The following is a 16,130-nucleotide window of genomic DNA, read 5'->3' as shown; positions in this document are numbered from 1 at the left end:
CCTGTATGGGCCTCTCTGTGCTTCCTGGACTTGATTAATTATTTCTTTTCCCATACTAGGGAAGTTTTTAAACTATAATGTCTTCAAATATTTTCTCAGTCCCTTTTTCTCTTCTTCTTCTGGGACCCCTATAATTCGAATGTTGGTGCATTTAATGTTGTCCCAGAGGTCTCTCAGACTGTCCTCAGTTCTTTTCATTCTTTTTTCTTTCTTCTGCTCTGCAGTAGTTATTTCCACTATTTTATCTTCCACGTCACTTATCCGTTCTTCTGCCTCAGTTATTCTGCTATTGATCCCATCTAGAGTACTTTTAATTTCATTTATTGTGTTGTTCATCATTGTTTGTTTCATCTTTAGTTCTTCTAGATCCTTGTTAAATGTTTCTTGCATTTTCTCTGTTCTATTTCCAAGATTTTGGATTATCTTTAGTATCATTATTCTGAATTCTTTTTCAGGTAGACTGCCTATTACCTCTTCATTTGTTAGGTCTGGTGGGTTTTTATCTTGCTCCTTCATCTGCTGTGTGTTTTTCTGTCTTCTCATTTTGCTTATCTTACTGTGTTTGGGGTCTCCTTTTTGCAGGCTGCAGGTTCGTAGTTCCCATTGTTATTGGTGTCTGTCCCCAGTGGCTAAAGTTGGTTAAGTGGGTTGTGTAGGCTTCCTGGTGGAGGGGACTAGTGCCTTTGTTCTGGTGGATGAGGCTGGATCTTGTCTTTCTGGTGGGCAGGTCCACGTCTGGTGGTGTGTCTTGGGGTGTCTGTGGACTTATTATGATTTTAGGCAGCCTCTCTGCTAATGGGTGGTGTTGTGTTTCTGTCTTGCTAGTTGTTTGGCATAGGGTGTCCAGCACTGTAGCTTGCTGGTCGTTGAGTGAAGCTGGGTGTTGGTGTTGAGATGGAGATCTCTGGGAGATTTTCACTGTTTGATATTACGTGGAGCTGGGAGGTCTCTTGTGGACCAGTGTCCTGAAGTTGGCTCTCCCACCTCAGAGGCACAGCACTGACTCCTGGCTGCAGCACCAAGAGCCTTTCATCCACTCGGCTCAGAATAAAAGGGAGAGAAAGAAAGGGAGGGAGGGAAAGAAAGGAAGGAAGGAAGGAAGGAAGAAAGAAGATAAAATACAATAAAATAAAGTAAGATAAAATAAAGTTATTAAAATAAAAATAATTATTAAGAAAAAAAAATTTTTTAAAGAAAAAAAACAAAAACGAAAAACGGACGGATAGAACTCTAGGACAAATGGTGAAAGCAAAGCTATACAGACAAAATCTCACACAGAAGTATACACATACACACTCACCAAAAGAGGAAAAGGGGAAAAAATAATAAATCTTGCTCTCAAAGTCCACCTCCTCAATTTGGGGTGATTCGTTGTCTATTCATGTATTGCACAGATGCAGGGTACATCAAGTTGATTGTGGAGCTTTAATCCGCTGCTTCTGAGGCTGCCGGGCGAGATTTCCCTTTCTCTTCTTTGTTCTCACAGCTCCCGGGGCTCAGCTTTGGATTTGGCCCCGCCTCTGCATGTAGGTCGCCGGGAGGGCATCTGTTCTTCGCTCAGACAGGATGGGGTTAAAGGAGCAGCTGCTTTGGGGGCTCTGGCTCACTCAGGCCGGGGGCAGGGAGGGGTGCAGATGCGGGGCGAGCCTGCGGCGGCAGAGGCCGGTGGGACGTTGTACCAGCCTGAGGTGCGCCGTGCTTTCTTCCTGGGGAAGTTGTCCCTGGATCCTGGGACCCTGGCAGTGGCGGGCTGCACAGGCTCCCCGGAAGGGAGGTGTGGATAGTGACCTGTGCTCGCACACAGGCTTCTTGGTGGCGGCAGCAGCAGCCTTAGCATCTCATGCCCGTCTCTGGGGTCCGTGCTTTCAGCCGCGGCTCGCGCCCGTCTCTGGAGCTCCTTTAAGCAACACTCTTAATCCCCTCTCCTCACACCAGGAAACAAAGAGGGAAGAAAAAGTCTCTTGCATCTTCGGCAGGTCCAGACTTTTCCCTGGACTCCCTCCCGGCTAGCCATGGTGCAGTAACTGCTTCAGGCTGTGTTCAACCCCAGCCCTCTCCCTGCGCTCCAACCGAAGCCAGGAGCCTCAGCTCCCAGCCCCCGCCCGCCCCGGCAGGTGAGCAGACAAGCCTCTCGGGCTGGTGAGTGCCGGTCGGCACCGATCCTCTGTGCCGGAATCTCTCCGCTTTGCCCTCTGCACCCCTGTTGCTGTGCTCTCCTCTGCAACTCAGAAGCTTTCCCCCTCCGCCACCCGCAGTCTCTGCCTGTGAAGGGGCTTCCTAGTGTGTGGAAGCTTTTCCTCCTTCACAGCTCCCTCCCACTGGTGCAGGTCCCGTCCCTATTCTTTTGTCTCTGTTTATTCTTTTTTCTTTTGCCCTACTCAGGTACGTGGGGAGTTTCTTGCCTTTTGGGAGGTCTGAGGTCTTCTGCCAGCATTCAGTAGGTGTTCTGTAGGAGTTGTTCCACATGTAGATGTATTTCTGATGTATCTGTGGGGAGGAAGGTGATCTCCGCGTCTTACTCTTCCGCCATCTTCCCGATTCCCTCCCATGATTCATTTAAATGCAGCTCTTTTGTTTATTTATTTTCTCTATTCTAATAATTATTACTGCAGTGAATATATTTGGAGGTGCACTTTTGTCCAGCTCTCTGGTTCATAGCAGTAGGGTAACTGACCCAAAAGTATGTATATTTCTGGTAAAGTTTACGTACTTAAAAAAAAAGTTAAATTAACATTGATAGAAGGAGTAAACAACCTAAAAGCAAATAAACAAATGGACGTATTTTTCCAAACGAAATAACATGATCATGTTGAAGAGGACAGAAAGAACTAGTCCAAATGATTTATGAGGACAGTATTTGACAGTATATCCTCAATTTGAAGTGGGTGTGGTAAGGGGAAAACAACAAAATTCCTGAACTCATTTTATAGAGTGGTATGAGTGAAGAAATTTTGAAACTAGTTTAGATGTATTATTGGCTCAAGCAGATGAATGTATTTCTTGATGTTGTTGGGAGCCAAGGTTCTCATTGTAGAAGAAAGGACATACAAATATGGAATGGGAGAAGGCAAGAAAGAACCCTGTGGGGATGGATTAAAATTGCCAGTATCAGTGTGAACTCTTGATTTCTAAAACATGTATATGTGTATGCATGTAAAAGTGTACATGTAAACTAAAAAAATGAATTCAGGAAAGTTGCAGGAAACAAAATCAATATATAGAAATCTGTTGCATTTTTGTACACTACTAATGAACTATCAGAAAGAGAAATTAAGAAAACAGTCCCATTTACAGTTGCCCATTTATCAGAAAGAATAAAATACCTAGGAATAAATTTAACCAAGGAGGTGAAATACTTGTACACTGAAAACTATAAGACATGGATGAAAGAAATGGAAGAAGACACAAATAAATAGAAAGACATTCTGTGCTCCTGGGTTGGAAGAACTAATATTCTTAAAATGTCCATAGTACCTAAAGCAATCTATAGAATCAGTGCAGTCCCTATCAAAATTCCAATGGCAATTTCCCACAGAAATAGAACAAACAACCCTAAAATTCATATGGAACCATGAAAAACCCTGAATGGCCAGAGCAATCTTGAGAAAAAAGAACAGATCTGGAGACCTCATGCTTCCTGATTTCAAATTATATTTCAAAGCCATTGTAATGAAAACAGTATGGTGTTGGCATAAAAACAGACACATAGATCAATGGAACAGAAGAGAGAGCCCAGAAATATACCTGCACATATGGTCAGTTAATTTATGACAGAGGAACCAAGAATATACAAGGGGAAAGGACAGTTTTTTCAATAAAAGGTGTTGGGAAAACTGGACAGTCACATGCAAAAGATTGAAACTGGGCCACTGTCTTACATCATACACACAGAGTAATTCAAAATGGACTAAAGATTTAAGTGTAAGACAAACCATAATACTTTTAGAAGAAAACAGATGGGGACTTCCCTGGTGGCACTGTGGTTAAGACTCTGTGTTCCCAATGCAGGGGGCCCAGGTTTGAACCCTGGTCTGAGAACTAGATCCCATATACATGCCACAACTAAGGAGCTTGGAGCCATAACTAAGGAGCCTGCGAGCTGCAACTAAGACCCAACGCAACCAAATAAATAAAAAAACAATAAAAAAAGAAAATAAATGAAAAGCTCCTTGATACTGGTTTTGGCAATGATATTTTTGGATATGACACCAAAAGCAGAGGCAACAAAAGCAAAACTGTTAAACAAGTGGGACTGCATCAAACTAAAAAGCTTCTGCACAGCAAAGCAAACCTTTGAAAAGGCCACCAACTGAATGGGGGAAAATATTTGCAAATCATACATCTGATGAGGGGTTAGTATCCAAAATATATAAAGAACTCCTACAACTCAATAGCAAAAACCCAAACAATCTGATTAAAAAATGGGCAGAAGATCTGAATAGACGTTTTTCCAAAGAAGACGTACAGACGGCCAGTATGTACATGGAAAGATGCTCAACATCACTAATCATCAGGGAAGTGCAAATCAAACCACAGTGAGCTATCACCTCACACCTGTTAGAATGGTGGTTATCAAAGAGACAAAAAATAAGTGTTGGTGAGCATGTGGATAAAAGGAACGCTTGTAAATGTAAATCAGTGCAACTACTATGGAAAACAGTATGCAAGTGCCTCAAAAAATTAGAACTACCATATAATCCAGCAATCCCACTTCTGGGTATTTATCCAAAGAAAATGTAAACAGTAACTTGAAAATATACATGCACCCCCATGTGCATTGCAGCATTATTTACAATAACTAGATATGGAAACAATGTAAGTGTACATCGATGGATGAATGGATAAAGAAAGTGTGCTGTGTGTGTGTGTGTACACACATACAGTGGAATGTTATTCAGCCATAAGAAAGAATGAAATCTTGCCATTTGTGACAACATGGATGGACCTTGAGGACATTATGCTAAGTGAAGTAAGTCAGAGAAAGTTAAATACCATATGATCTCACTTATATGTGGAATCTAAAAACAACCCCCCCACACACAAACTCATAGATACAGAGAACAGATTGATGATTGCCAGAGGGGGGAGGAGGGAAGTAGGTGAAACGTTTGAAGTGGGTCAAAAGGTACAAACTTGCAGTTAGTCATGGGAAAGTAATGTACAGCATGGTAACAGTAATACTGTATTACATATTTGAAAGTTGCTAAGAGACTAGATCTTAAAAATTTTTATGATAAGAAATGTAACCGTATGGTGACGAATGTTAACTAGACTTATTGTGGTGATCATTATGTAATATATACAGTTGTTGACTCATTATGTTGTACACCTGAAACTAATATAATGTTATGTCAGTTAGATCTCAACAAAAATAGTATACAGTACATGTATGAGTATTTGTGTGTGTGTCTGTATATACGTATATTTCCTAGCCCTGTTCACAGAAATGGCCATGAAGCAGAGGTAGCCCAGTAGCAGTGAGCACAGCTGGTGTCCAGATCTTGGATGCTGATACTGTTCTCCACTAAAAGGAACTAGGGCCCTTCAGAGAAATAGCTGATTCCAGGGTTGGGGCAGGATGGTTACAAGATGAGCTTGGGACATTTTGTAATGCCAGAAAATATGTCAGTGTTCCGAAAGTGATAGAAGCATGTTACAGAGGCATAAGTGTCAGCTTGAAGGGGCTTCCACTGGCCAAATTTCAGACAATTTGAATGCTAAAGTAATGAAGGACACCATTGAAATAATAGGAATCCATGAGTCTATATGGATAATAAATGTGTTAGTGAATGAATGAATGAATGGGGGAGGGGAAGGCTCTTGATTACAGTAGACTGGCAATTTCCAAATGGTAAACGTAAAGGGAGTGATGGAGTTGAAAAATCATCCTTATGTATATTTTAAAATTTCCATTATAAGGCATTTTTAAAATTAGGAAAATGTATGCACATTTTATGGCTTTTGATTAATAATACTGTGCAGTACCTTCCTAATTGGTATTTCTGACTGTAATTTCTCTCTATCCAAACACATTCCAGTAACCAGTTTTTTTGAAGATACCACTTTGACTATATTTTCAGTTTTTCCTTTTGTCCATAGCTATGCCCCTATAATATTTTAGAAAGAAGAGTGATTTTTTTGTTGGAGTTTGGAGATTAGTGAGATTGAGGAGTGCTAGAATACTGACTGACCTTCTTGTGTTGGAAGTAGGTAAGGGAAGGCAGTGATAGGAATACGTTGAACAAATCATGAACAAATGGCAACTCCATTTTTCTTCCTGCTGGGACTTGTGGCAGTTCTCAGAGTTGGGGCTTGGCAGTAGCAATCATCCTAAAGACTTAGGAGTAAAACTTTCAGACTTGTTGGAAAAAAAAAATTCTGTAGGATAAAGATCCTTAGCTAGGTATTTGAAATCTTTAAAAAAAAAAAGAATCCGGCCTTACTCTACCTAGAGTAGTTTCTGTGCTGGGTATTGAGGATATATAACTAAACTAAATACAGTCTCTGCCTTCGAGAGATTTCCAATCTAGTGGTTGAGACAGATGAAGAGGAAGCTGTTTACTCTGTTGGTAGGGGGGAGGGAGAGAAAAAGTTTCCCATTTGAAAGTGAATTCTTTGTTGCCTCTGTTTTCTGTGTTATATGTTAGTGCCCATCTCCCTTATCTGTAAGCAGCTCCCCCACCTCCCTTCGGCCTTGAGACTAAATCTTCGTACTCTCAACAGTACTGTGGTAGGCCAAGTAATGGCCCCCAAAGATGTCCACATCCTAACCGTCCCGGAACCTGTGGATTTATTACCTTACAGAGCCAAAGGGACTTTGCAGATATGATTAAGATTAAAGACCTTGAGATGGGGAGATTATTCTGGGTTATCCAGCTGGGCCCAGTGTAATCACAAGGATCCTTAAGAGTAGAAGAGAGGCAGGAGAGAGTCAGGGGTAGGTGTGATTATGGAAGAAGCCATAGTAATGTAAGAAGCTGCAGTTGCTGGCTCCAGGTTACATCCCTGGAGAAAGGGAGTCATGAGTCAAGGAATGCAGGTGGCCTCTAGAAGCTGGAAATGGCTGGTAATAGGTTGTCCCTCAAAACCTCCAGAAAGAAGTGCAACCCTGCCATCACCTTGACTTTAGCCCACTGAGACCTGTGTCAGACATATAAACTACAGATCTGTGAGAAAATAAATGTGTTATTTTAGCCACTAAATTTGTGGTAAGTTGTTATACCAGCAATACAAAAGTACCTTACATGTTGTTTGAGTTCAAAAATACTGAGTGAGTCCATAATTTTTTCCTTTATGTTATTTCCTTTTTCTTTTCTTTTTTCCTTAAAAAATTTTTTTAGATAAATGTAAGATTACTTAATCAAGGTTTTATGTTGTCTTTTACATAAATATGTTTGTATCAGGCATAAAATACATGCTGGTAAGCTAATAAGATAGAGGAAGCTCTATTCTAATCACAAAAAAAGGCAACTTAGAGAATTAATCTTCCTTTCTTTAGGACCTGTAATGGAATTTGATTATGTTATATGTGAAGAATGTGGTAAAGAATTTATGGATTCTTATCTAATGAACCACTTTGATTTGGCAACTTGTGATAACTGCAGGTACTTATTTTTATTTCAGAGCATGTTCTAAATTACTAAAATTTAATGTTTGCTTGTAGGTTTAGGGCAAAACAATAATTAGATCCATTTGGATTTAATATTTTCTTCATAAATATGTTTTTTGTTTTGGGAGTTTCCTAAAATTTCTGGGTTTTCCATTTTGCTAAAGAATTACAGGAAGACTGTGCTTATCAACATTATGCCACATAAATAGGAAGGATGTCCCTGGTTTTGCCACAGATATGTCCTTTTCCTTTCGCTGGGGGGTTGGGGGGGTGTTAACCATCTCTCAGTAGCAGGTTCCTAACCCTTCTCTCCCCCCAGCCCCTAAGGATCCCTTTCTTTCTTTCTTTCTTTGACCAGTGTGTGTTGATACCTTGGTCAGAGGACTGGCACCTTCAATGAGAGGAGGGAAGTATAACGCCTCCAGCTACTCTTCTGGTACTCAGAACACCTCTTTCCATTCATTTTCTACTCTCCTGAATTGGCAGGGAGGAGATTAGATGACGAAAAGTCACATTCTTCTGTCATTCTTTTTCTTCTCCTAGCCTTTATCTCTTTTTGTATCACCACAGAATATTACTCACTCCACTTGGTTCTCCTATCCCTACTGCTTACCTCAGCCAAGTCCTGTGTTGGTGCCTTTCACACCTAAAGATCCCACCTTGGATTCTTACTTAGCCCTCTTATCTGTTCCCTGTCCCCACTTCTTGTACGTACAGTCCCAGATCAACTGCTCACACGCCTGGTGGACCTGCCTTTTCAGAGTCCCTGCTGCAGACATCTAGAGCCATCACCACTGACTTGTTGCTAAGTAGATCCTTAGAAGATAGAATGGGAGATGTTTCTGGTCTCATGATCAGATCTGTGATGGGAAATGTTCTGGTACCTGCTGGAATTATTAACTCTATTCCCATTGATGTAACAGTGTCATTAAGGCACACAGTGGTTAAGGTCCACAGTGTTATCACTCTCCTTAAAGTACAGATAGTGTTCAGGAACTAAATTACCACATATAACCTTACTTCCATGAGAAAATGGAAGCAACCTAATTATCAATTTATACAATGTTATGTGGTAGTCTGGAAATATACTTTTAAAATGTAAACATAATTAGGAATACAGCCCTCCATTCTATTTGTTTTTTCCAACATCTTTGACGATTATAAATTAGTACAATGTAGTTTACCTGTCCCCTCCTTTGGTGTATACTTCCAAATTATTTAGTCTTCTTAAAGCTATTCCCAGTTATAACTCCTCCCCGCTCCCCCCACTCCCTGTCCTATACCTCCTCCTAAGTGTTCACCATTTCAGTAAAGGCCAGCTTCATTCACTGGCTGTTTCTCTATCCCGTGTTTAATTCCAAATCCATTTGGGTCTATATTTAAACCATATCCTGAATCCATCCATTTCTCATCCTCTGTACTATTACTGCCTTAGACTGGGCCCCTCTCAGCTCTTGCCTGGACCACTGCAGTAGTACTTTTGTAACTGGCCTCTTCCCCCACTTTTGCACGGTTAGTCTCTTCTCCATATAGCATTTTACGCAAAACTCTTTAATGGTTTCTAATCCATTTAGAATAAAATTGTCTTCACCATTTCTTACAAGACCCTTGCCTGTCTCTGACTTTTATTTTCCATCACTCCTCACCATCACTTACTTTAAGCATTCTGGTCACACTGGCCCGCTTGTTGTGAACTCCATTTGCAAAGCACACTCCTGTCCTAGAGTCTTTGCACTTTCTCTTCTTTCTGCTATGAATGTTCTTTCTCTAGCTATTCAGAATGTTTTCTGACTTCTAAAGGGCCCTGCTCAAATGTTTCCTCATCAGTGGCATTCTCTTGATTTCCCAATCTCTCTGAAAATTTCTATTCCTTTACCATGCTTTGTATTCCTTTATAGCACTTTTATCAATCATCATGTTTGCTTATTGACTGTCTTCTCCTAACTAGAATGTAAGCTTCCTGAAAACAAGGCTTTGTTTTATGCTTTGCTGTATTCCTAGTACCTTGAACAATACCTAGCATGTAGATGGAGAACAAATGAATGAGAAGAGCTACGTAATTGACTATGTCTCCATTTTTACCTGGGCTTTGAAGAAGCTCAGAGCCAACTGGAAACTCAGCTGTGCTTGGTGCATTTGGACCTTGCATGTTTATATTCCTTATATCCTGCCTGTCCTGACTTTAAGCCTTATATTTTCTTACTCATTGAGTCTTAGTTCTCATTTATATTTGCTGTGTTCATGTAAGTTATTTCAAATACTTTATGGAAAAGAGGGACTTAGTAAAAAGAAATTCTTAACATGTTAAATAACATGGATCTGCTGCTAATATAAATAGCTTCTCAGAATTAGTAAAAGAAAGTATTTTTCTGTTGGAATTCTTATGCTGCTAATTTGACCATGAGAGTTTCAGGAAAAAGTATTTTATATGTTTCTTTTGGCATGTATGCCCCTAGGTTTTGGGACTGTTTGAAAATCTAATTTATTTAAAACAACTACTTTATGTAATGGACTTAATCTGTTTTCAGAGATGCTGATGATAAACACAAGCTTATAACTAAAACAGAAGCAAAACAAGAATACCTTCTGAAAGACTGTGATTTAGAAAAAAGAGAACCAGCTCTTAAATTTATTGTGAAGAAGAATCCTCGTCATGCACAATGGGGTGATATGAAACTCTACTTAAAATTACAGGTCTCTAATAAGTTATATTCAGTCATTTTAAACCCTGGGTCGGGTGAAATTTTAACAATGAACTAGTTATAATTAGTGTTTACTTACAGAAAGTTAAAAAGATCCTTTTCATTTTATTGTTTTACATGAGTCATAGCTACACATAATGACATTTAATAACATGTTTACTTATTTTGCTTTTTGATGTGGCACTTTGAAGCAAATATATTACTATTGGGTGATGTTAGGAGTACAATTTGGAAACAAAAATGCTTGAAATAGGAGTTAGCCCGTGTTTCCCTTGCCTACCTACCCCCCAAATAAAATCATTAAAAAAAATTTGGGAATTTCACAGATGCCCAGAATCTAACTCCAGCTTCCTGTGTCTACCCAAGAATGGTACAAATATCATAATATTCTTTTTTTTGTGCCATTATATAAAAAATATTGGGAGTTATTGCTTTAGAGCACAGTTTGATTGGAATATACTAGAAGATCCTAGTATCTTCTAATAAAGAAACCACATTGTAAAAGCAGACATATACTGAATTTTCACTAAACATAATACACTGTTGATTAAAAGATTCACCATAATTTTATGTACTATTAAAAATGAAAAATGCTGCTAATTAAACTGACCCAGTGCTGCCTTATCACTTGGTGCTTTTATTTTATTGAAATAGTGCCATTAGACTTACTAAATTTTTTTTTTTTTGCTATAAATCATGCTTGTGTGTACATAAAAAGGAAAATACAAGTACCACAGATTTATTAAGGTATTCCTAAACTTCCTTACATTCAGAGTCCAATTCTTCTGAACCACTTCTTGACTCAGAGTTGTTAAAGTACCATTAAGTTACATTAGTGATGCAGCATTTTCAGGGATGTTAAATTGTGGAAAATGTGATGTTTTAGAATCTATGAAATAACAGTATATTACTTTATGTTAAGAAATTTCAGTTTGGCTTTATTGATTGGTATTCTGGTCCCTGTAACATATTGTAAGGGATATCCCGAGCATAATTCTCAGTGTGTATATTATTTCTCTAAATGTAAATAAATATTATAAAGAGTATATATATATTATAAAGAGTATATATATATATATATATATATATATATATATATTCCAAGGTTTTTAAACTAGAATAAAGACTTGTTAGGTCATTCAGCTACCAAAGTTTTTAAAGAAAATTCATATTTTGAAGATCAGAAATTAGTCAAGTGGATGGAAACTGTTATTGATTCAGGAGAAGAGTAGTAGTTGATTGATTTCCTGTGATGGGAGATTTCTGGAGATGACCTCATATAATTGGTCAGCAGATTTTTTTTGGTGATCCTGCCAAAACTCGATCAAACCCACTGACTACATGTAGTTCTCTTGATTCACATGAAAACAAAGCAGAGAAGTGATTGCAGTCAGAGGACAGCTTTTCTATTTACACAGGCACACCTGGTTTTATTGTGCTTTGCAAATACGTAATCTAATTCATCATACATTCACTGAAGGTTTCATAGGTTTATAGATAGAGATATTATTAGAGTTGTTTCTTATCAATATTTAAAAACTTAAATTTCAAATAAATACTCATAAAATTGCACTTAAGTTAGATCACTCTTTGGCACCTATGGATTTAATAATTATAACTATTTTACAACAATGAATCACAACTAATTTATGGATTCTGTATTTCAGATTGTGAAGAGGTCTCTTGAAGTTTGGGGTAGTCGGGAAGCATTAGAAGAAGCGAAGGAAGTTCAACAGAAAAACCGAGAAAAAATGAAACAGAAGAAGTTTGATAAAAAAGTAAAAGGTAAGTGGCTACATTTACATCATGAAGGACTGTGCTCTACTGCTTTGCAAAGAGCCTTTAGCTAAGTTCTTCCACTTTAAAGATACAATGTCACCATTGGATTGGAAATTTTTTTTTTCCCATAAATTGAAGAACAAAAGACTTAAAGTTTGCCCTCAGTAAGTTGGTGTTTGAGACTCTCAGTCCAAACCTCACTGCAATTCTAAAAAAGCATGTAAGCCCTCGTCTTCAAGTGAGTCATGTTTTTGTATAGGAACGGCAGTAGGGTCAGGAATGTACCCCTGGTTAAGGGTTTGGCCTCAATGCAATCTTAAATGTGACCCACACAGTTATCAAAAGTGAAGTTTTCCACCAGCAAACCTCTCTAATTGCTTAAAATGAAAAAATAATCCCTAAGTCTCAGTGATATAATTTAGCAGCTAGAAGGAACCTTCTAATGTCAGATAGTCTAATCACTTTTATATATGAATAAAAGACCTGGAAAGGTAGAGTGACTTGTTACATAGGTGCTAGAGAGTTGGGACTGGAGCCGGGATTTCATGACCGAAAGTCTGCATTGGTACATTCATTCCTCTGTCCATACATCTGTCTATCCACGTGACTATCCATTCTTTTGTCCATCTATCTCTGTATTTATTTGTCCATGCATCCATCCATGTATGCATATGTGCAGAAGTCTGTCTGTCCATCCATCTGTAATCAGTGTATCCAACAATTGCTAAGTGTCAGCTGTGTTCCAGGCTCTGTGCTAACACAAATGCTGGCGTCAACATTTTGTCAGAAGAGAAAGACTGGTAAACTTAGTCATAATCGAGTGTGATAAGTACCGTGACGGTGATGAACATAGGGTGTTATAGGAGCACAAAGGGCACTTGTTGGCTGTATCACAGATTCCCTACAGAGAATAGAATCTTATAAAAGTAGGCATAAATGTTCTTCATACAATAGAGTGCCAGTGTGGTGTCAAGTGTATATAGATAACATGTATTCTCTGTATATACAGGGTTATTATACATATAATAAATTGATCCATTTAAAATGAGTATCGTAGCCATAATAAGTAATTTTGCTTATGTGTTTAGGATTTAGAAGAGGTTTTGGAGGGTGCATGAAGATCAGATGTCTTAAAAACAAAAGAGCAAAAAAAAAAAATTGAATGTAAGCCTACCTTGTTCCTTCTTATTGTGAGGGAATTCTTTCCCCCTTTTCAGTACAAGAGTTATTCATGTGCAGTGCAGAGAAGTTAGAAAACTATAAAGAACTTCTATCCCATAATTATACTACCCAGAGACAATCATCAGTAACAGTTTAATGTCTATTTTTCCTGTTCTTTTCTATGCATAGGCCCTTAAAAATTTTTATAAAAATGGAAGCACAGTTGGACATTTATGAAGTTTATCAAAACTTCTCTGTAAAAAAAAAAAGAAGAAGAAAAAAAACTTCTCTGTGTTTCAGTTTCTTCAACTATAAAAATGATGATAATACCACCCACCTTATAAAAGTTTAGTAAGGAATCAGTGAGACATTACACATAAGTTGCTTAGATGAGAACTAGGGCAGGGTGACATCCCATAGATCATAGTATTACTATGGAATATTATGTACCTATTATAAGAATATGACAGTTCTGCATGTGTTGCTGTACAAGGATACTCTTTAGAGAAAAGTTTTATTTTTTTCCCCTGTAGATATTATATAATGAAGGCAGGTAACAGATCCACTTACATATCCTTGGACTTGGGTGTAAATGTTCAAATATTTGTCAATGATTGCTTTATTCCTTAATTATAGGAAGGGAATAATAGTTGAGCATATTTCAGATTTCTAATTCAGCTTTCTTAATTTTGATTAAAAATGAAATTTTTGATATATAAAATTGATCAACTTAACAGTAAAGAATAAAAATCAAAGTTTAATAAAAAAAATTTATCAAAGACAGACAACCCTGGGCTTCCTTGGTGGCGCAGTGGTTGAGAGTCCGCCTGCCGATGCAGGGGACACGGGTTCGTGCCCCGGTCTGGGAGGATCCCACATGCCGCGGAGCGGCTTGGCCCATGAGCCATGGCCATTGAGCCTGCGTGTCCGGAGCCTGTGCTCCGCAACGGGAGAGGCCACAACAGTGAGAGGCCCACATACCGCAAAAAAAAAAAAAAAAGACAGACAACCCCATGATAAAACATCCTTATACACATCTTTATATAAATTATAGTTACTTAACATATCATTTCCTGAATCAGAGGGTAATAAGGACACTTTTATGCCTTTGTAGAGAGGTTTCCTATAGCAAACTATGCCATGTAAGAGCATTTCATTGAAGATTCGTCCCCCAATTAGCCACTTCTGTACCACAGTCTTCCAGAATACCTGCAAGGGCCAGTTGAGAGGATTTGGAAAGACTTCTTTTGAATTTGGTCCTTTCTTTAATCTCTTCCATGTTTTACCCCGACCCTTCTTCTCTTTCAACATCAAGGAAAGCCTTGAGGGATCAGGTAACAGAAGGCACCTTAAGGGGTGTGAAAGAGGAGGGCACATTGGTAGACTAATCACATACCAGCCTAGAGTTTTTGTTAGCCCCAGCTCCCTGAATCACCTCAGCTCTTCCCTTTCTGCTGCCTCCTCAAACCACTTTCCTGATGGTATTTTGCTGTAGATAATAATATATGGATAAAGGAATTAGAAACTTATACCTTCAAAGTGATGAAATATTTTTAAAAAGAGGGTGTATCTGTAGTTTTATTAGATACTATAATATTTCTGTAGTTTGGTCAAGATGTCATCTAAAGGGGACTAAATTCTATAATTTGACTAACAATAGCATGATGGATGGCATCTGTTTAATTTCTTCATGCTTTTTTTCTATAACAATTCTATTAAGATAGTCATATCTATTTAAATATTAGCATGAATAGAACATTTCTTTTAAGATTTACACAGTTCACATGGGTATTTTTTTTAAAGAAGTATAAACTCAAACATAATTGGCTGTTTTTCTCGCTATGTTAAATTGCTGCTATTATCCACCAGATAAACTACTGTGGATTTTCCTCATCCTTGAAGAGTTTGAATTTGCCCTAAATTTTTTCTTGGACCTCTTAAGACTGGTTTCTTTAATTCAGTTTATTTCTTGTTTGGATGAAGCATGTTTTTTGAGGAAATTTTCCAAGTGGTTACAAGAATGGTTTATTTTCTAAGACCCTGTTACGAATCTAAGAATGTTTTTCTGTTTCTCTTGCATATGAAAACCTGAGTTCTCTCTCAGTTGTATAAACATTACTCCATTGTCTTCTGGTCTTTAATGTGCTGAGGTCAGTGCCATGCCTTCTTTAATTATGGCTTCTTCTTGTTGATTTACTTTAGAGGTTGGTGGATATGTTCCTGTCCTCCTGACTAGGCCACAAAGGGCTGAGAGTGGAGTAGACACTGTAGAAATTAGAAACGAGGAGCTTACTATGCACTTTGCTCAGAAGGCTCAGAACAGAGAGGAATAAAAGCAAGTCTAAAAGTTTTTTTAGTTCAAAAGAAATTGGAACCTGGTTCCTCTTGGTCTTCTGATTTTGATCCACAAAGAAGCTGACACAAAGTTTACTTCTTTATGGAAAGGTAAGAGGTTACATTTACCTGTTTTTAGAATAGGATCTTCTACTTCATCAGTTTGAGAAATAACTGATCTTACTAGAGAAGAAAATTATAGATAGTGTAAGGTGTATATATAAATTTAGACAAGGTGAAAGACAAAGAATTTCCTTGTCGGCAAGTTCAAATTGTTACAGATCTCTTAGATCCAAGAAGGCAGAAGTAGAAAGGATGGCATCACTGTTCTTAGTTTAACTAGATTTTTAAAAAGGCAGTATGTGTTGGCCTGGATATTGGATGGGAACTTTGAATTGGTGCAAATACACAGAACATTTTGGGTTTGCGTGGCTCCTTTCCACAGATAAGGTGGCTGTAAGGCTTTTCTTTAAAGTTATACTCAGCTTTCTCTTAATACTGGTAGAGGTTAGCCTTCTAAAAACAAAGAACAATTAATCTTCATT

General features: G+C 38.2%; 1 protein-coding gene across 2 annotated transcripts in view; it reads left to right on the top strand.

Moving 5' to 3' along the window:
* XPA (XPA, DNA damage recognition and repair factor) overlaps positions 1–16,130 on the top strand; it is a gene marked incomplete at its 3' end in the record, with an annotated part of 41,123 nt that overhangs the window by 19,645 nt on the left and 5,348 nt on the right. Inside the window, exons 3-6 of one of the 2 annotated variants that reach the window (XM_079706627.1) lie at positions 7,499–7,604; positions 10,138–10,303; positions 11,979–12,096; positions 13,179–13,254. In XM_079706627.1, the coding sequence (XP_079562753.1) occupies positions 7,499–7,604; positions 10,138–10,303; positions 11,979–12,096; positions 13,179–13,252 (464 nt within the window). The remainder of the gene's footprint in view (positions 1–7,498; positions 7,605–10,137; positions 10,304–11,978; positions 12,097–13,178; positions 13,255–16,130) is intronic. The other variant, XM_079706626.1, reaches the window with a different exon arrangement.

This window comes from Hyperoodon ampullatus (assembly GCF_949752795.1).
Source record: "Hyperoodon ampullatus genome assembly, chromosome: 6".
Taxonomy (NCBI): Eukaryota; Metazoa; Chordata; class Mammalia; order Artiodactyla; family Ziphiidae; genus Hyperoodon; species Hyperoodon ampullatus.
The sequence above is the reverse complement of the archived record's forward strand: the minus strand, read 5'-3'. Positions and strand labels throughout refer to the sequence as shown.